Here is a 21585-nt window from a genome sequence, read left to right on the forward strand (position 1 = left end):
TTACGAGATATATTTTTGTTAAGCATAAATATTTCAGTTTATTTTAAGGACGTGATATTCTAAAGTTTCATGCATTCATTTTATACTAGTCTTTTAAAATTAATAAACCTTATGGATCTTTGTGAGTAAGAAAAAGGACTAACAAACCTAACCCTAACGGTCTGGGGTAAACCTTATGGATCTTTGTGAGTAAGAAAAAGGACTAACAAACCTAACCCTAACGGGGTGGGGATGTTACAACTTATATAATTATATAATCATGTCAGAGCAGATCTCTAACAACTCGTCTCTTTGCTTAGATAGATAAATTTAAAACAGAGTTTCTCATTAGCAATTTAAACAATAAAATTGCCGTGAATCCGAATCCGATTAGAGCATCGACAAAAAAAAAACAACAAATTAAGGAATGGATCGCAAAGCTGTTCCAACTCTTGCACATTCATAGAGAGTATGATTTCTAAATCAAAAGGTGCTGGTGCTCTTGACAAAAAAAGAACCACTCTTGATTATGTCCAAGGACCAAAATTAAGGGACAGGGAATGTTTATAACCTTATCACTTATCAGGTTTTTATCAGTTTAAAGAAAAGGTTGTTGAAATAAAGTATATTATTCGATTACGATTGCAGGACCATTATTAATTGATCGTTATTAGATTAGAAATAGTTGAGAAGCTTAGTATATAAAAGGACATCAAATTATGAATAAAGATGTATGTTTCTAGCTAAATTCAATTCGTCATGTCATATCATATCATTCATTGCATTGCATAATTTGCATCAACTTTGACGGCATCTTTCACGATTAATAATCGAGTTAGAAAGACTTTTCAATCCTACTTTATTCTACAATCACTTTCCAAGTGCTAAAATTTTCATTTTGACCAAAAGTTCTTCCACAATGGCAGGACTACAAAGGTACAAGGAAAAAGAACATATGAAACTTTGTTTTGCTTTCCACTTTTTGTTTTGGGCCTAGGTAATTTGACTTGTAAACTGAAATTGGAAAATAAAGAAAACCCTCCAATACTCTGTAATTGATAATTTCCATTAAGCTGATCAAATATTTAAATACTTAATACAATTATTCAGGAAGCTTTTGAGAGTAAATCTGATGATTTTGAACCACCAAAAAATGAAGAAAATAAAATGCAGTATATAAATAAGGCTGTCATTTAACATCACTCAGTAGGGTTTATTTTACCACAATTTATGGGATAAAGAATAACATATGTCTCTCAAATCTGAATAATGGGTGATCAAGAATAACATACGTCCATTCACAACCTAGAATTTTGGTCAAACTGCTCCCGCAGAACCCTTCTCATAACCTTATTTGTTGCTGTTCTTGGAAAAGATGAGAGAGGAAAGACCCGAGAAACCTACGCAATTGAGTATACAAGTTAGCATGTTGTCTGTGCAAAAAAGTTTTGACACAAACAGCAACCGTGTGCGCATCAAACATCAATACCCTGAACAAAGGATTTAGTTTCTTCTGCACTGCTGAATTGAAAGATATCTTCAACTGATTTAAGTCTGCCTTCATGTTATCTGAATCCTTGAGTACAACAGCAATTACCAACTGCTCGGGTCCTCCTCCAGGAGATGGCACGCCAATGGCAGCTGTCTCAACCACTTTCTTATCGACTCCATTACAAATGCGTTCTATTTCAACAGAACTCACCTGCCCAAATCCATGGGAATTGTGGTTGGAGCAGACTACACATATAATTGCATTAACAAAGTCTGAAAAAACATGATCACCAATATATATCATATAATGTAACAACAATGCACATGTGGGTCAAGCATCATTATTTCTAGAGATAGAAAAGAAAAAACTGCACTCGTGCAGATATGTAAGCACCATAGTTATTTGAGAAAAACCAATTTGACTACTTTACAAGCAACCCATTCTTTGTGCATGATGCTAGCAAAAGCAGTAATTTAGATGTAAACACAACCCAGAGAAAGAAAAGGAAAATATATATATATATATATATATATATATATATATACTAAGGAAAAATAGGCTCAACAAAACACCACTATAGATTACACAACAGAATGATCTTCTTTTTAAAATAATGAACAAGCTCAAAGCAAGTCTTCATATTAAATTTAAAAAACCATAATATTCGGATCATGCAGAAGTGAGTTCTTGTATAGTTTAACATGTAACATGTGAAGTATAGTTCCGCAGACAAACCTAATGTGAGCGTCAGCTGCAATTCACTCCCTTCCTATCTCGAGAACAAAATTGCAAGGAAAACAACGGCCTAGTTTGGTAATGTCTCTGGAGCAATCATATTTTTCTCAAAATCATTAACAAACAAGTCGGAACACAAAATACTTTTTAGAAAACGTTTCATACCTTCTTATAGGAATATTTTAACAAAACAAGTGCTTAATTTTTGTAAGTGTAATGGGCTAGCTTATTACTTTAATTTTTAATTTTTTATCTTTTTTAAAAAAGAATGGTTGTGTGGCGACTCTTAGCGGAGAAGAGAGGTGACTGCACAGCCAACCTGACCAAATAGGAGTGGCCGCACAGCCAACCCAACTAGATCGGTGCCACACAACCACGCCTCTCCTCCATTGTAGCCACTCTTTTTTAAAAAAAAAATAATAATTTCTTTTTTCTTTTTTTTTTCTTTTTTTAATGAGTGAGAAGTCTAACTCTATATCTGCTTGTATTTTCTCAAAATAAACAGGTATCAACATTTTCTCAAATTTGGACCCCCCCCCCAAAAAAAAAAGGAAAAAAAAAAAAAAAAAAAAAAACACTTCTTACCCACCCAAAAACACTTGTTAGTGTTGTCACCTTTGTATCACATCAACACTCTTTCAAACCAAAAACAAAATACACTTTTCAAAAGCATTATCAAACATATCTAGTAACTTTTAAAAATTTCTCTTATCAGAGGCATGATGCACTTGTCCTGCACACTTTCTGAGTTCATCAATGTGTATTGTTTTCCCAAGTATCCAAATAAGTGTCAAATTAGATATGACAATGGAATTGCACAGGTAAGTGGATCATATTACACTAGGCAAAATGCATACCTTGATACCTCCAAGATTCATTGTATCATCTGCACGACCATGCGCATGATAGTATCCTCTAGAAGTACGCTCAAACACATCCCCATGCCTCCGCAGAACCTGCATTAGGAAACTCAAAAGCAAAATTCGAGAAGCCAGATGCCAAACTATTAAAAAGATAGATAAGAATTTACTTACCCTTCCTTTCCAGAAGGGCATTCCCTTAAAGTAGACATCATGGTGGTCAGCATTCAGCAGTGTATTAGAAGCCCCAAACATGAGGGGATAAAGTGCCAATTCACCAATCCCCGGTACATTCTCTGGCTATAGTAGAAGAAAATGAAAAGATCATTCCAAGTACCTTTTATCAAAATATGTTGAGAAAGACAGATAAATTATAATATAAATTAGTCAAGTTGATTTTTAAATGAAATGTTAGGCAAATCTCAATGAGAAGCCCTTCAAAGGGTTGAAAGTCAATGTTAGCTTGCATATTACATAATTTATTAAAGAAATTCATCAAGACAACTATGGCCAGATTAACCTTTCTTTCCCTCAAATGTAAGGTTATTTAGTTCTTACAATGGGGTAACCATTGTTGCCAAGGATAAATAAACGGCAACCCATAGCTGGTGTGCTAAAAGCAGCCAATGACTGAGCCTGCAATAATGAGCCACTAATAAATCCACCGCCAATCTCCGTACCACCACAAATTTCAATGACAGGCTTGTAGTTAGCTCTCCCCATCAGCCATAGGTATTCATCAACATTAGATGCCTCACCAGTGGATCCAAAGCAACTGCCAGATTTCAAAATAACAAATAACACTTGAAACAGCCAAAATTGGATGAAAAATCCATAGTTAGGATGCATCCTACTTTCAATCAGATAAAATACACAACTGGACACACATGCATGTTACTTTAACAAGGTGAAGGGTAATAACTATGACTTACACCTACCGGATGGCAGACCAATCACAGCCAGCTGTACAATTTGTACTTTTCCATGCCCGAACAATACTTGGGATTACGCCAAGCATAGTAACTTTAGCATCCTGGACACAGTGAGAGTATTTCCATTGAAGAAAATATTTGAAACATCCTAGGTGTAACATAAATTTCCTTTCGAAGTCCTCGTGTGATTAGTTTTTGATTTTTTGGAGAAGTCAAAAGAAGCAGTTTTAAGGTACAAAAGTAGGAACAAATTGAAGGTATATACGATATAGACAGTTAAGACTAAGGAGTGGTACAAGTTGCCTCTCTTACACCCCTTAAAAGCTTGGTGCAGCATTCACATCTTGCTTCAATGGACTGGGGGGCAGTCAAAAAGTACTCACTTGGACATTTGGCAATTTGCTTTTTTTCTTTTTCTTTTTTTCTGTAGTGAATTTATTCAACACCCAAGGAGACTCAAACCACCTACCTCACCCACCAAAACAGGCTTATGGGAGTGGAAATACCATTTGGCCAAAAGGTCACTGGCTTGAACATTTGGCATTCATGATCATGGACAGGTGAAGATCTAGTTAATATTGGCTCAATTAAGAGTATACGAACAACTACTATTACACCAGGAGATTCACACACATGTCATGACAATGGGAAGCAGAATTTGAGATAAAAGAATTGGTAAAGGCACAGACAAGGAAAAAAAGCTCTCCAAACACACTGAAGCACAACAGAAGAAGTGGAAGAAGAAGAAGAAGAATGACCGTAATTTCAAAGGCCTATGTCAGGAAAATTACCGTAATTTGTATGGAGTGATCATTTTGTTACAGAGGCAAACACAGAATTACAAGCTCATTTTGAGGTTAATGTTCATTTAACTGAAAGAGTTGCACACCTTTCAAATTTTAAATTTCAAAAGAGATAAATATGATATTTAAGGTTTAGGTGGTTACAAAAGACATTAATATGCTATTAAGGTGTCTATTAAGTTGGATTTGGTGGTTACAATTTGTGACCACTGGATCAAAAGATTTTGGACCATTGGATGTGTCCAAAATTACCATAAATATGACCCTTAGGTCATATGCAAAGACACACAAGCATATAGCTTCTTTTTTGTCTTCAACAATTTCTTTTGTGCAATTCTCCATAAGAGTGATTTCTTGTTATTCTAGAGCAACATTTAGGCTTCATTGTATTCTGGGAACTATTTTGTCATATAGTGAAAGGGGATAAATACGTTCTAAAGATATCGTTTTTACGATCGAGCCTTGAGGACTTATTTTTTAGTTTTTGCCTTCATATATTTTCCCTGTATTTTCTTTATATTTTCCAACAAGTTGCACATCTCTAGACTGTTGTAGTATGAGTCGACTGTACTTTGACATACACAATGTTTTTGGTAACATAGGGTGAGAAGTAATAGAGGTACAAAAATCCAAAGAAAAGAAAAAAAGTACTAAAAATAGCATATTAACTAGAACGATTGTTCACCTGAACAAACTTCGCAAATCCAGAACCAAGGGGAGACCCATTATACAAAGCCATAGAAGCCCCATTTAACAATGAAGCATATATTAGCCAAGGACCCATCATCCACCCAAGATTAGTAGGCCAAGCGACAATATCACCTTTATGAATATCCATGTGGCACCATGCGTCTGCAGCAGCTTTGAAAGGAGTTGCATTGGTCCATGGAATAGCCTTTGGCTCCCCTACACCAGGAAATAACTGCTATATGACCTGTTGCCAGTATTGAAGGCAGTGAAAGTGTAGTATGTTATAAAATGAATCAATCCTCTCCCAAATTTTGCTTAACTGGTAGCAATGCCCTCCCTTGTGCTTTAAGGGGAAAACCGAAGAAAACACTAGTTACCTGTTTCTGCGGGCTCAACACTAAACTTTGCGTCCATTCTACATTTATTACTTAGCAAAGAAGATATTCAAAGGGGAGGTCCAGTTGAAAATTTCAGTTGTAAAAGGTTCATTATCAATAGTGCTTTAGGCTGGAAGAGTAATTCCATGCATGTTCATTTTTGAAATTGGATTATGGATTGCAAGCAATTGTAATAGGTTCATTATCAATAGTGACCTTTAGGCTGGAAGAGTATTTCCAAGCATGTTCATGTTTGAAATTGGATTATGGATTGCAAGCATGAGTTCTTCAGGCTATATGGAAATGTGAGACTCCCATAGCTAACCTTCTCTGTCAGAATCTTCATTAATTAGCCAAATCCAGCACAGGGTTTTCCTCCCAGTTTTTTTTTTTTTTTTTTTTTCTATATATATATATAAATAATGTTGTATATATCAAAAAGCACGAAGGGGCACAAAGGGGCGCAACCCTAGTACATAGGACGTATACAAGAGAACACCTAATTAGGAGAAGAAAAGAGAAGAAGAAAATCGAAAAAACTAATCACTAACGGAGCTAACTAAGCAGTTGTCCAAGTGAAAAGAGTAAAAAAGAAAAAGGATGTGAGCTCCTCCAAGGTCCTCAAAGAAACTCGCATTTCTTTCCCTCCATAAACACCACATATGGTAGAAGGAACCATCTTCCACACAATAGCACTCCTAGGATGTCCTCCTGTCCACCAACAAGCAAACCAATCTGCCACACGATTAGGCATAACCCAAGACAACCCAAAACAACTGAAGATAACATGCCATAATGCACTAGCAGTCTCACAGTGTAGGAGAAGATGATCGACGGACTCCCCATCCGATTTGTGTAGGCAACATCTATTGACCACGATAAGGTCTCCTTATTACAATTGAAAAAGACGCTTAAATAGACTAAGACTTAAACCCTAACCCTAGGACAATGCCCATTTAATGCTTACCTATTTAAGACAACCGTAATAAAATAATATATAAAAATTAAAAGGCTAAATTAACCTGCTACAATTAAAACCTAAATCAAAGATCTTACTTACTAAAATTAAAAGACCCAATAAATCCTTGCTCTTGCTAATCCGCATCAAGCTTCCTCGAGAGTTGAAGCTCCACACCACACATCATCCCAAAATCTAATCTTGGACCCGTCTCCCGGATCAAATTTGGTGTGGCAAGAAAACAACAGCCACCCCTAGTAATATACTTCCAAAGCCCCACCCCATGTGGCCCATATGTATCTATGGAACGCCACTCACCCCACTCAGAACCATACTTGGCATCCAAAACATTTGTCCACCGGGCTTCTCTCTCATGCACATAGCGCCATAGCAACTTCCCTAATAGAGCTCGATTGAACACTCTCAAGACCTGAATCCCTAACCACCCTCGGAGATAGGGAAACAAACCTTGGGCCAACTAACCAGCTGGTAGGTATTTCCTTCCAGTTCTTAATCCTCTAGATTAGCCATGACCAGAAGAGCTACACAACCTTTATTCCACACTATCAAGATCGCATTTTTTTTTAATCTTTTTTTTTTTTTGCTTCTAAAGTGCCGTTTCAAGTGACAGCTTTAAGAACGTACAAACTCCTTAACATCCAATTTCACCATTAATCTTTTAGACTTGTGATTACTGTATAAATTTTTCTCATTCCCATACCACTCCTTGGTTTCTACAACCTTAAAAGTTGTCCAACACCATATATAGATAGCACTATCCCTTTCTTCTCTTTCTCTCCCTCTCTCCCTCTCTCCCCCCTCTTCCTTTTATGTTCTTTTAAGTTTTTTGTTTTTCCCTTCCTGATGCACAAATCCGCAAAAATTAACAAATTAAGAAATAGAAGAAATTGGGTTGAAGAAGAGATGAAATTAAGTTGACGAAGAGACGAAATAAAGTGAAACACAAGGGGGGTAGTTAACAAACTGTCACACCATTTTTTAATTCATCAAAAAGCCGATTACATCAATAAAAGATGCTTAAATAGACTATGACCTAAACCCTAACCCTAGGGAACGCCCTTACCTAACATAACTTTATTCTCTTGCCTAACATAACCTAGGGCAACAAATGCTCATTTATGGAATTACAAAAATAAATAAATAACTCCTAAATAAAACTTAATTAATACACTGAAATAAAAACCTAAATAAAATTAATGGCAGCTGCTTTCCACATCACTTCCACTTTGAAACAAACAGGACTCTTTGTTATCCTTGGATTCCACTGATAACATTCAGTAGCCCAAAAGGCATGAATGAATTGTACCAAGAATATCAAATGCCACAAGTCAAAGACAGGCAGCTAAACAAATCATCAATAAATTCGCAGAAAACCCACTTGAGACAGGAGCAAACTTACATCAACAAACGACCATGTCCATCAGATTACAAGCAACTGGTGGAAATCTCCAGAACTTCAGAGAATATTTGCCACAACTTCAGAAATCATTCATATTAAAGTTACTCCAACAAATTCCTTTTCATATTTTCTCTACCAAATCTTATATACTAACCATTCATTCCTTTCTGATGTATGCCCAACCTAAAAAGTAATTAATCAAGATTAATTGCAGTCAAGATTCCCAGAATAAGTCAAAGATAACAGTACCATATATTTATGATACTCCGCTAATCAAGAGATCATGTCAGGCACTTGCTTGGAGGTGATGACATCCAGTATGAAAAAATGCCTCTCAGCTATGAACCATCAAGAAATTTTGACTATCTAAATGTTCATAATATTTTCAAGTTACGGAACCAACTTTTGACTCTTATTTTAAGAAGTATGACGATTGGCACTCAGATTAAATTTGAAATCTTAGAATTTTCGAAAGTAAACTATTGGTCCTTCCAGAAAAGTAACTTTGCAATATTAAAAATGAAATGAAAAGATAAATAAAGCTTTGTGAGGATTAGCTTGAATTTTAAGTTACCTGTAGTTCCAGATGAGAAAAGGATGTTTGTAAATGCTTCTACTGATTGTTCTACTGCAGCAAATTCACGTTCCCTGCATATTTTGATGTGAAACATGAATAAAAAAAAATTTAAAAAAAAAAAAAAAAAAAAAGATGACAATTACGATGTGGAACATATCTAGTACATTAATATCCAAAAGTTAAACTGGTTGGCTAAACAATTAATGGAGAAGGGAACAAGAAATTGTTGCTACCAAGTCTTCTACATATTAACCTAACTTATAACATCTTACAATTTATGTGCCCAGAGTTAGCAACTACTAAGTCACATAGTTTCAAGAAAGCTACTTGAAAAGGCAAGTATTCAAGATTGCTTTTAGTATCTCAATGTACAGGATGGGTTCTCCTTTGTTTTGCCTTCTATACAAAGTGGGACAGGACTTCAGAACTCAAAATTTTCATGTCTATTTCAAATCTATAAAGCTCAACATCACTTCAATAACCTTCTCCTATCCCAGGTAAGAATATTACAAGGAACATGATAGCTTGTAGTGTTGGATTCAGCACATCAATATTCCACATATGACCAAAATTCCTTTCTGTTTTCATTTAGATATCTAGATTTTATGCCTAGTGAAAGGAGAGAAAAAAAAGTATGGCACAAAACCGCAATTCATTCAAGTGTCCTGTGTCATCCAGACTCATCCTGGTTCAAGTATCAAAATAATATGCTACAGTTTCTTAAATGATGTATATGTATAAAATTTTCCCTATCCAAACTGTAAGGCAAGTAGTATTATAATACTTCAAGACAAAAGAATTATGCTCAAGTACAAGCAATATGTGCTTCATAAGTATGGTTGATAGGGGATGGAAATGATCATGGAGATAAAATTATAGGTTAAAAAGATAGCAGAATCAGATATCAATATGAAGTGCATACCTGAGATCTTCGACTCTTCCTAGAAAATCATGCCAAGATATGTCACCATCCCGCAATCTCATGCTAAAGCTAGAACCTCTCGAGGGAATAACAATTGCCATAGGTGACTGAGCCTCTACAATTCTACTGCAGGACAGAAAATACAGTGTTAGCTAAGTTGTCATGGAAAAGCAAATAGTAAAAAGAAAAGTTTGCCCATAAGGTAAGGAAAATAACAAATTCACCTGTACAATGGTAGACTTTTGTCACCACGAATAATAAAATCCTGATAAAAAGAAAAAACAGTCTGAAGAAAGATGACAACTACGCAAGTGAAACACACTTAATTGGGGTAGGATGCAATAACCTAAAGTCCCAAGTTATAAAAACTAATTTTAACCTGTTGAACTAAGCAACAAGCTCGTAGAAGCTATAAATCTTACAGATTAGAAAGAAAGGAAGCAGCAGTTCAACAAGAGATTCATTCTTTATCATGGAGTGATAAGTGGAATAACCCTTAAGCATGTCATCTTACTGAACTCTGCAATATCATAATGCAAAATGCATAAATATAGTGCCTTGAGTAGCAGAGAAATTCTTCAAGTAAAATACTCATTTGAAAATGGAATAAGGGCATAAAGTTCCATAAGTTTGATCTTTTATATTGTGCAGCATAGACAAATACACAAAAACAAAAAAAAAAAAATCAAGATAAAATGTTGCATGTCCATCCAAAAGGAAAAGAAAAAAGAGAAATAACCTGAGTAAAAATGGCTTTTGCTTCTGATATTTTCAGCCTGGTTGATATTTCAACTGCAGCAAAACTATCAGCTATGGACACAACTAAATAGCCTGCAAGAACGATAGCTAGGTAGATAACCACAGAATTGACATCCATTGGCATATCAATTGCAATTGCAGATCCTTTGTCCAAGCCCAGTGTTTTGATTGCGTGGGCAACTAACCTGAAATTACAGTGCCAACATAATGTTTGAGTTAAAAATATTCAGGGATAGAAAGGCTGAAGGTAAATAAAATGAAAATATGTCAAAACCTCATAATAGTAAAACACTACTCTTCCATGGAGTAGATATGGAAGAATTTGAAAATGGAAGTTAACCATCTAAACCTTCTGACGTACTCCAGTTAAATATTCCCAAAGCCAGAAATCTTTCATTCAAACACTTAAAGCTCATTAACTAGAGGAATATATATTTACATAACTTGACAAACTTCATAACTATGGATAAATATAAGCTTTCAGAATTACCTAATCAAAGCATGCTTAAAGCAACCATGCCACAAGATAATCAAGTTGTATGTTTGGTGATGTTAATTATCATCCAAGTTTCCACAAAAGCAACATGGCATTATTTGAATCAACACCTGTTATTGAAATTAAAGTGACCTTCATATTGTTACAAAAAAAGTGACCTTCATATACTTTTCAACGCCAAATTTGGAACAGAACCCCAATACCATCACAGGTAATACTATCCAAACTCCAAGGATAGCAAAAATCGGATGCGAGGGCAGGGTAAGAATCTCCTAGAAAAGCATCATTACAAAACAAAAATTAACAATAGTATATTGGTAATTGTTGAAACAAAATATATCCCGAAGCCCAAACCAAAAGGCCCACTTCGAATAAGAGGCCCATGGCTCGCCAGGACACCAAAGCATTAAAGCCCAAAGCCTAGGAAATCCTAACACGATCACTCTATCGTATTAGGTCCGCACTCAAGCATGCGGATATGCACCATATCAAAAAGGTTGCATGCAGAATCACGTACCCCTATAATCAAGGGAGCATGATCACTCTTCAAATGACCCAATCTAGGAGTTACAACCCAAATCAGACAGCAATCAACTAAATATCTCCTAAAAGAAGTCTAAATACATAATATCCTATCTACTTAAATCTCTCATATTATCTCAAAGGATAATATCGGTTTCAACCACTCCCATGAATCAAGGAAGTCAAGTGAGAGTCCCACTAGAGTTCACCCACTCACAGCCTCTATAAAAGGATGAGTCATCTTATGATAAAGATACGTACTCATTCTCTTACTCTTATTAGTCTCAGTTATTATTGCTCATTATTTGATTACTCTTGTCATAATCAAACTCTCACTCAAGCATTGGAGGTGGCACGACAGCCACACCCCCCATCTCGTGGTCCGTCACTACTAATCATTTTTTGTTCTTAGCAGGCTTCGAATCAAGTTGCTACCAGGGTTGATAACTGTCTCAACAGTTGGCGCAGTCTGTGGGAACCTCTTTAGTTTCGTGATTGTCAGCATCGTGTTAATTGACGTTTTCTGGCTCGTGCCACCTTTGATGCCTGAATGAGAGTTTGATTATGACAAGAGTAATAAAATAAGGAAATAATGAGCAATAGTAATTGAGAATAATAAAAGTAAGAGAATGAGTATGTATCTGTATCATAAGATGACTCCCCCTTTTATAGAGGCTCTGAGTGGGTGAACTCTAGTGGGACTCTCACTTGACTCCCATAATTCGTGGGAGTGGTTGAAACCGATATTATCCTTTGAGATAATATGGGAGACTTAAAGAGATAGGATATTATGTATTTAGACTCCTTTTGGGAGATATTTAGTTTATTGCTGTCTGATTTGGGTTGTAACTCCCAGATTGGGTCGTTTGGAGAGTGATCATGCTCCATTGATTATAAGGGTACATGATTCTGCATGCAAGCATGCTTGAGTGCGGACCTAATACGATAGAGTGATCGTGTTAGGATTTCCTAGGCTTTGGGCTTTAATGCTTTGACGTCCTGGCGAGCCATGGGCCTCTTATTCGAAGTGGGCCTTTTGGTTTGGGCTTTGGGACATATTTTGTATCAACAGTACCCCACCATTCCCTGAGGTCACTATAGTGGCCTAATGAGAATAAATGGATTTCTATCTTTTCTCAGGCTCACTATGGCAAAATTGGGCTTTCGAAACTTTCCGCCCATCTTATCTCTCCAATTTACTTTGGCGCCCACCCTCTTCTTTTCAATCATCCACAAACACCACGTCTTGAGGCGTGGCATGCATTTTCTTGAGGAACGTGACCATGGCCATAATGACAAAATACGGCGCACGTTTTCTATCACCTACGGTTGACGCGTGTCAACCTAGGGTTTGCTTGTATTCGGGCGATTATGAGGCGATGGTACATCTTTCCTGCCATCGTTTTCTCCAAGATACTTTTTAAATTATTTTGAGGGGACACATGGCAGGTTTTAGTGTGCAAAATCTCCAAGTTTAGTATGTGCAAAATCTCCCTAATCACCCAGGGAACCGGTAATTTGAAACCGGCTTCCAGAATTTGAAGCGATAAACAGATCTCGTCTCCATTTTTTGGACCGGTGGCACCTTCGCCGACGGTAGGGACTTTGATTCGGACACCTTCGAGAAACTTATATACTTCCTTGCAAACCTCCAAGTCTGAAGATCTGAGTCGGGAACGAAGAGTAGCTCCACTGAATTCCATCGCAAAACAAGGAGCATAAAAGAAGAAGAAAGACAAATTTGAAGCGAAGGGAGAGCAAGATACTTGACGGCATTAAAGAAAGAAGAGAAACAACCCTAGTTTTAAGACGTCCCCGCAATTAATATTGCAACCTACTTTGCCAAGTGTCGACCAGAAGTTTAAGTGTTTCACGGCAGACTTAAAAACATCTCAAAAGGAACGCCGCTGGATGGAACGTTTTTATCCACTCGCACGCTAAAACCTGCCATGTGTCTCCAAAGGGTTCGAGCGACCCTCAAAATAATTTAGAAAGTATCTTGGAGAAAACGATGGCAGGGAAGACGTACCATCGCCTCACAATCGCCCGAATACCAGCAAACCTTGCGTCGACATGCGTCAATCACAGGTGACAGAAAACGTGCGCCATAGTTTGTCATTATGGCCATGGTCACGTTCCTCAAGAAAAAGCATGCCACACCTCAAAACGTGGCGTTTGTGGATGATTGAAAAAAAGAGGGGGGGCACCAAAGTAAATTGGAGAGATAAGATGGGCGGAAAGTTTCGAAAGCCCAATTTTGCCATAGTGAGCCTGAGAAAAGATAGAAATCCATTTATTACCATTAGGCCACTATAGTGACCGCACGGAATGGTGGGGTACTGTTGATACAAAATATATCCCGAAGCCCAAACCAACAGGCCCACTTCGAATAAGAGGCTCATGGCTTGCCAAGACAACAAAGCATTAAAGCCCAAAGCCCAGGAAATCCTAACACGATAACTCTATCGTATTAGGTCTGCACTCAAGCATGCGGATATGCACCATATCGAAATGGTTGCATGCAGAATCACGTACCCCTATAATCAAGGGAGCTTGATCACTCTCCAAACGACCCAACCTGGGAGTTGCAACTCAAATCAGACAGCAATCAACTAAATATCTCCCAAAAGGAGTTTAAATACATAATATCCTATCTACTTAAATCTCCCATATTATCTCAAAGGATAATATCGGTTTCAACCACTCCCATGAATCAAGGGAGTCAAGCGAGAGTCCCACTAGAGTTCACCCACTCACAGCCTCTATAAAAGGAGGAGTCATCTTATGATACAGATATGTACTCATTCTCTTCCTCTCATTATTCTCAGTTATTATTGCTCATTATTTCCTTATTTTATTATTCTTGTCATAATCAAACTCTCACTCAGGCATCGGAGGTGGCACGACCGCCACACTCCCCATCTCGCGGTCTGTCACTACTGATCATTTTTTGTTCTTAGCAGGCTTTGAATCAAGTTACTACTAGGGTTAATAAGTGTCTCAACAGTAATCCTGACAGTTTCACATCTGACTGACCAAAAAATAGACAAAAAAAAAAAAAAAAAAATATTGTTGTAGAAAAATACTAATGGGACCTTAGATAGAAATAAAACCACAAAAACCACCTACATAGACAAATTGCATGCCACTAGGCTGCAAAAAGAGGCTATTACAATGAAATCATATGATTCCATATGATACATAATAAGTTTATCTGAACAAATCTGAAAGCATATATTTATGCACTACACAATAGTTTGCATGCAAAAAACTATATATATTAAAAGCCATACAAATACTGTAGCATCAAATACATGTTCAAGAGAATCAAATTAGCAATGCCACCTAATTGTAACATATTAGAAGAGACTTCAAGAAGACAAACAGAATTGGATGAAAAGTAGCTTACCAAACCTCCGCACAAAATTCCCGGAGTGTCATCCTGTGTAAAGGAAGATCATCATCCCCTTCATCACGCCATATTACCACCATATCATCTAAACCTCTCTTGCAGTTTAAACTCAAGCAATTCCTAGCCGGATTCACAAAAGCTCCAGGAAGCCACTGACCTCCTGGGTAAGATGAATGGCTTTCTCCAAATGGACTCTCACATAAGATGCATCGGGGGGCTACAGAAAAGGATATGCTCATTTCATCCAGTAGAGCTTTCCAATAAACCTAACAAAAAACAGACAGGAAGCCAGATATATGAAAAGGCTTACCATCCAAATTATACAAAACTTAAAAGTAATACATGAAGACAACCTTGATATGATATTACGACTACCTCAGGGTTTGAGACTGAAAATTCCTGGAAGTCAGAGAAGCTTGACATGGGATCCTTATATTTTGAACCCAAAAACTCTTTTCCCCGCCTCTCTAATAGCTGGCCAATATTTGTTAAGATCGCATTTTCCCTGGTGATGCAAGTATATAAGGAACTCTAGACCCATAAAATTTGTTTCTCACTAGAAATATCAATAACAATTATACATGTCACGTATACATATACATTTTAACAATTGACCACCCACATATAAGCCTTAGTTGAGGGCTGATTTTTTGCTCTCAATCCATGTGGCAAGATCTCATTTAATGGAAGAGGCAAATATTCTTCAGCTGCCCAGCAGTAAACCAGCACCTATAATGAATAACCCATAGAGGCCTAGCAGCAAAGGGGAGCTTCCATGACCAACACACACATGTTGGACATCAAGTAAGTCCACATCAGCTCATTTCAACGTCTTTTATTCTATTTGGTCAACCTCAACTACCCAGCAGTGAACCAACACCTATAATGAATAACCCATAAAGGCCTAGCAGCAAAGGGGAGCTTACATGACCAACACACACGTGTTGGACATCCAGTAAGTTCACATCAGCTCATTTCAAGGTCTTTTATTCTATTTGGTCAATATAGAGCTCCACCCAAAAGGGCCCAATTGAAGTGTAAATTTGCAAAGGGAAGAATGTAACCCAATCCAGCCTAAAGAGACCAAGTCATCTTCTTCCCTAGAAAGTCAAAGCTGCAGCACGTCCTATTGATGTAGGACAGTCCACGCTCGAGCGGCAGCCTTCATTCATTGCAGACAGATTGTACTGTTCAATGGGCAATCAAGCGCTAGCGCGACCTGGAGTAGAAAATGTGCTCCACTCGAGGCCCACTTGATGGGCGAGTGGAGTCGAAGCAAAATGCTCCGCGAGAACGGCAGGCAAACTGTGTGCTCCACTCGAGGGGCACTCAAGTAGAGCAACATGGAAAACATCGCTTGAGCTTCTACTTGAGTGGACGGAGGCCAAAAGTCACCACATGATTTCCATCCAATTTCAGCATGATTAACTTCCTTATTAGATTAGAATTAGTTGATTTTATTAAGTCGTCTTTCTTTAGAAAGTTCAATTGCCTTTCGGGGTTTTAAGTCTTGTAATATGTACTGCAGAACAAGTTAGTTTAATCAGTTTTTGAATCAAGTACAATTTGAGATGTTTTAACAGACTCTTTGTCAAACACACAATCAAAAGACATTGAGTGTCAGACTCTTTGCACCGCTCAATGGGCGCTCGAGTGGTGTTCCAAGCTGGAGCAGACAATGTGCCAGACAGTGTGCTCTCCTCGAGCACTGCTCAAGGGCCGCACAAGTGAAGCAACCAAGAAAACACCACTTGAGCTTCTACTCGAGCGGTCTTTAGCAGCTGGTTTAAAAAGGAAAGAATCTCCATGCAACCAAAAGACCCCACTCGTTTTCCATCCATATTTTATCCCAATTTCAGCCCGATTAACTTCCTTACAAGATTAGAATTTGTTGATTTTGTTGAGTTTTCCTTCTTTAGAAAGTTTGCTTGCCTTCTAATGTTTGAAGTCTTGTAGTATGTACTACAGAACACATTTGTTTAATCAGTTTTTGAATCAAATACAATTTGAAGTTCTCTCTCAAACTCTTTGTCAAACACACGATCAGAAGACATTGATTCTCAAACTCTTTGCACCGCTTGAGCGCCCATCAATCGAGCAATGGTATGAGCAGGAGCAGACTCTGCTTGATGGGCGCTTGAGGGGAGCCGAAGCTAAATGCTCTGCTCGAGTGACAGCTGGACAATGTGCTCTGCTCAAGCTCCAAACCCTAAAAAACACCCTTGAGCTTCTACTCAAGCGATCTACAACAGCTGGTTTAAAAGGGAAAGAAATCTTCAAGCAGCGAAAAGTCCCTACCTGATTTCCATCCAAATTTTATTCCAATTTCAGCATGATTAACTTATTAGATTAGAATTTGTGAACTTTGTTGGATCGTCTTTCTTTAGAGAGTTTACTTGCCTTTTGAGGTTTCAAGTCTTGTAATATGTATTGTAGAACACGTTTGTTTAATCACTTTTTGAATCAAATACAATTTGAATTTTTTGCTCAGACACTTTGTCAAACACACAATCAGAAGACGTTGATTCTTCTGTCTTATCCTTCAAGCTTCTGCAATGTCATTTATAAACATGGCAACACACACAGGTTCATGCGGTTTGCACCAAAACAGAAATTTTTTGCAAACATCCAACTACCCATGGCTTATTTCAGCTCTTGACTGGTTTTTCTTCAACCATAACTTAGCTCATGAGTTGTCTAACGGGGGAAGAAGGGAAATTTGTCGTTTGAAAGGCTAGGACATGACCCAGCAACTCTATCATCAGACCAGGACCATGCATTGTGTGGCTTGGCACAATCAATGGGCCTTGGGAAATCTTGAGAAAGAGGCGGTATGCTGCTGATCAGTTGACTAAACCTCATCTTAGTTTCTTGAGCCTTGACTAATCACTCTCCCTCCCGTACTTTCGGCGAATACTGCACCTTGGAGAATCTAAATCCCTTCTTCGGTAACTTACACATTTCAGGAACTAAGACGAAGTGAGAGTAACCAGACAAATTTTTCATTTTCAGCAAATGTCCTATTTCTCACCTGCCCATCACGTTGCACACTACCCAAGAGAAGGGATTTCTCTCTGCTGCTGGAAGGATCAGTTCGCATGAGAAAATATCGAGAGAAAGAGGAGCGTCGTGTCAATGACACATAGCCTACCTCACAGATTTTATTATATATGTTGAAAAATATATCAGGCTGAATAAAATGCCCATGTACACCAAACTTACCATATGTCCATATAACAAAATCCCAACACATTCTTCCAACACTTCCCCTCAAGCTAGAGCATATATATCATATAAACCCAACTTAGAACAAATAAACTCTAACCGATTACGGCCCAAAGATTTTGTACACATCAATTGTCAACTAACTAGTCCCATGACCACATGAATGGTGCAAATATATCGCCATTGAGTATATTGTCTCAAATGAAATGACAATCAACCTCAATGTTCTTGGTTATTTCATGGTAAACTGGGTTAGGGGCAATATGTAACATAGCTTGGTTATCACAAAACAATGGGATAGGAGGAGCTGAAAGTTCAATCTCTTGAAGAAAATGTTGTAACCATGTCAATTCACTAGTGGTATGAGCCATTTCCTTGTACTCTGCTTCGGCACTGGATCACATCACCACCATCTATTTCTTAATCTTCCAACTAACTAAATTTCTGCCCAAGAATGTATAATATCCTGTCATAGACCATCTATCTGATGGAGAATTTGCCTAATCTACATCAGTAAAACAATGTCCATTTGGTCTAAACAGTATCCCAAGCCCAAGAGCTCTCTTTAGATATCGAATGATACGGGTGACTACTTCCCAATGATAAGCCACGTATGTATGTTAATTACCCATGATGTGGCAACGTGGCTTGGTTAATAGGGGCAGGCGTGGAGTTAGTGGTGTTATCTTATAATAGGAGTTAGTTTAGTTACATGTTGTAGTGTGAGACGTGTTATAGTGTTAAGACATGTTATCATGGGAGTTTAGGTAACTATTAGTGGTAGAGTATTTAAGGGTATGTGTTATGTTATGAGCGTGGTGAATTTCTATTGTCTTGTGTATGTGGTTCCAACTCTCACCTGAAGTGGAGTTTTATCCTTAATATAGTTCTATTTTATCGTGTGACTCTAATTGGGACCGACTAGGGGTATCAGTACGTAAGGTGTGTTTATGTATTTGTATTGTGGTAGAATTCCAGCCATAAGTGGAGATTTGTAACATGTATTATCTTTCTATTGTATTAAATATTAGTTGTGTTTCTATTCTGTACTTGGGACCTATCACCCGATGTAAGAGAAAATAAGAGAGAATGAAGAGAGACACCCTCTAAGACAGAGGAAAGCATCCGAATAATGAGAAAGCAAACAGTAAGAACAATATCAATCCAAAATTGTTTGGGGGACATGCATACAAAATAAGTGAGCAGGCGTAACATCTAATAAATGACAATTCTTGCGTTTAGGCACACCATTTTGTTGGGGAGTGTGAACGCAAGAGGTTTGATAGATAATGTCTTTCTCAGAAAGATAAGATGCAAAAGAACTAAAGCTATATTCCTTGTGCATTATCACAACACAAGATACGAATTTTGTAACCAGAATGAGTTTTAATGGTATTACTAAAGATTGAAAAGGGGGAAAATAATTGAAAACGATTTTTCATTAAAAATAACCACTTCATACAAGAAAAATCATCCACAAAGGTCACAAAATAGTGAAATTTATTAGAAGCTCCATGAATTGGTCCCCATACATCATAATGAACTAACTCAAAAGGACTAGAAACCCTGCTAACAACTCTTGACATAAAAGAAACACGGTGGTGCTTGCTAAGATGAGAAGCTTCACAAATGCAAAGATGATACATGGCTAAGATTAAGAACTTGACGATTTTTCATTAAATTGGTTTCAAAACGCGCCAACACAATCAAGTAAATCTCAATTCCTCTGAAAAGTTTTCCATAACAATTTTCAGCGAAAACAAACAGAGCTTAATGAGTAATAATTAAGCATTAGGAGAGCATACGGGTCGGGTATCCAAGCGGGCGGGTCAGAGCCGTAATCCCTGTAGCAACCGTAGTACATCATCTGGTGGAAGGAGAAGGGCAAGTCCGGGGTGAGCAGGCGCTTGGAGATATTCCGCCACGTGTCGGGAGTGGCAGGTCCGTAAGTTCGGACGATTTCGGTGAGCCTTTCATGGAGACCTTCTGCGAGCTCCGCCGGAATCCCCAGCCCTTCGATGTCCGACCTCCTGATGCTGTCTAAGGCTTTGTAAGCCATTCTTATCTCTCTCCCTCACAACTTTCAGAGACTCTGTAGCTATGTTTGGGGAGAACCAGTCCCGGCACTGTAGCTGGAACAGCACCGTTCCAGCTACCGTGCCAACTGACACGTGGCGTTAGAAATTAATTTTTTTTTTTTTTTTTTAAATCAAAATATTAAAAAAAAAAAACAGCCATCTCTTAGAAAATGGGATGGTCCACAAACATTTGGCTATGGTGTAATGGAACCACCCCCGCGTTCTCTTTTTTTTTTTTTTTTTAATATTTTGATTAAAAAAAAAAAATTAAGATAAAAAATTAATTTTTGACGCCACGTGTCAGTTGACACTGTAGCTGAAACAGTGCCGTTCCAGCTACAGTGCCAGGCCTGGCTCTCCCCAAACATAGCTTGTGTTAAAGTTGCAGTGCCATGAGCTGCTCTGTGAAATGGATTTCGAATCATTTCATCGTCAAAACAGTTGCTTTATCCGACGTCAACATAATTTCATATTATTTAAATTTTTTAAAAAACTTCACAAAAAAATCATAAACTACGTAACATACTTAAATTTCAAAGACACTCAGTTTTACCTTTTTAAACTTTTAATTTGGTGTAATTTATCCTCTGTGGCAATTTTTGTAATTCAATCTTAAAGGAAGCTCTTAAAAAGACCGAATTATTCTTCGATTTTCGTTTTTTTTTAATTAAAAAAAAAAAATTCACCTTTGTGATTTTTTTTTTTTTATAACAACTTTAATTTTTTTTAAATTTAAAATTAAGTGTAAATTTAGAATTGGGACAATACACTTTATCCCTTCAAGAATCCACGCATTTGTGTATTAGCACTCAATGTTTAAAAAGTGACAAAAGACCCTCACAAAGATTCAGACGTTAACAAAAAAACTCATCTGTTTATTTTGGCCGTCACTTTGGATGAAGACCAAGTCATGTACATTTCAACCAAAAAATTCAAAAATGCTCTCAGGGATAAATTGTATACATAAATTACTTCAGGGGTAAAGTGTAAATATAAATTACTTCAGGGGATAAAGTGTAAACATAAAAAATAAAAAAACTAAAACAAAAAACTTAGGTTAATTACTTTTTTAGTATCAAGGTTCTCACTTTTTTTTTTCTCACCTAGATTACAAATCGTATAACATATGGTACATAACATATGGGACAAGATTTACTTAGTACTTTTGTCACATTATGTTAGCTCAAACTAACAGACTGGCACGTGTCATCCCAAAAAAATGCAACATGTCCTAAAAAAATAAAAATAATTAAAAAAAGACGAACCCTAAAAACAAAATTGAAAATTATGGGGTAGCCACTGGCCAGGTCACCCCATTTTGGCCTTTAGGGGTGGTTTCCGTCACCCC

General features: G+C 37.3%; 1 protein-coding gene across 3 annotated transcripts; it reads right to left on the bottom strand.

Annotated features, from left to right (window-relative positions):
* Window positions 1-1133: 1133 nt before the first annotated feature.
* LOC132185776 (hexanoyl-CoA synthase-like) lies at window positions 1134-20274 on the bottom strand. 3 transcript variants are annotated; one of them, XM_059599561.1, is made up of 14 exons: window positions 19965-20269; window positions 15310-15439; window positions 14932-15200; window positions 10485-10689; window positions 9970-10010; window positions 9746-9871; window positions 8821-8894; window positions 5487-5707; window positions 4005-4099; window positions 3625-3841; window positions 3241-3366; window positions 3064-3162; window positions 1469-1681; window positions 1134-1379 (listed from the first exon to the last, which is right to left on the bottom strand). In XM_059599561.1, the coding sequence occupies exons 1-14, from the start codon at window positions 20216-20218 to the stop codon at window positions 1278-1280; spliced, it is 2172 nt and encodes a 723-aa protein (XP_059455544.1). In that variant the 5' UTR covers window positions 20219-20269; the 3' UTR covers window positions 1134-1277. The 3 variants fall into 3 exon arrangements, with proteins under 3 accessions (XP_059455544.1, XP_059455545.1, XP_059455546.1); XM_059599562.1 differs by lacking the exon at window positions 1134-1379 and having other exon boundaries at window positions 1593-1716; window positions 19965-20274; XM_059599563.1 differs by lacking the exon at window positions 1134-1379 and having other exon boundaries at window positions 1654-1743; window positions 19965-20274.
* Between the last annotated feature and the right edge of the window lie 1311 nt (window positions 20275-21585).

The sequence above is a fragment of the Corylus avellana genome, chromosome ca6 (assembly GCF_901000735.1).
Source record: "Corylus avellana chromosome ca6, CavTom2PMs-1.0".
NCBI classification, from domain to species: domain Eukaryota; kingdom Viridiplantae; phylum Streptophyta; class Magnoliopsida; order Fagales; family Betulaceae; genus Corylus; species Corylus avellana.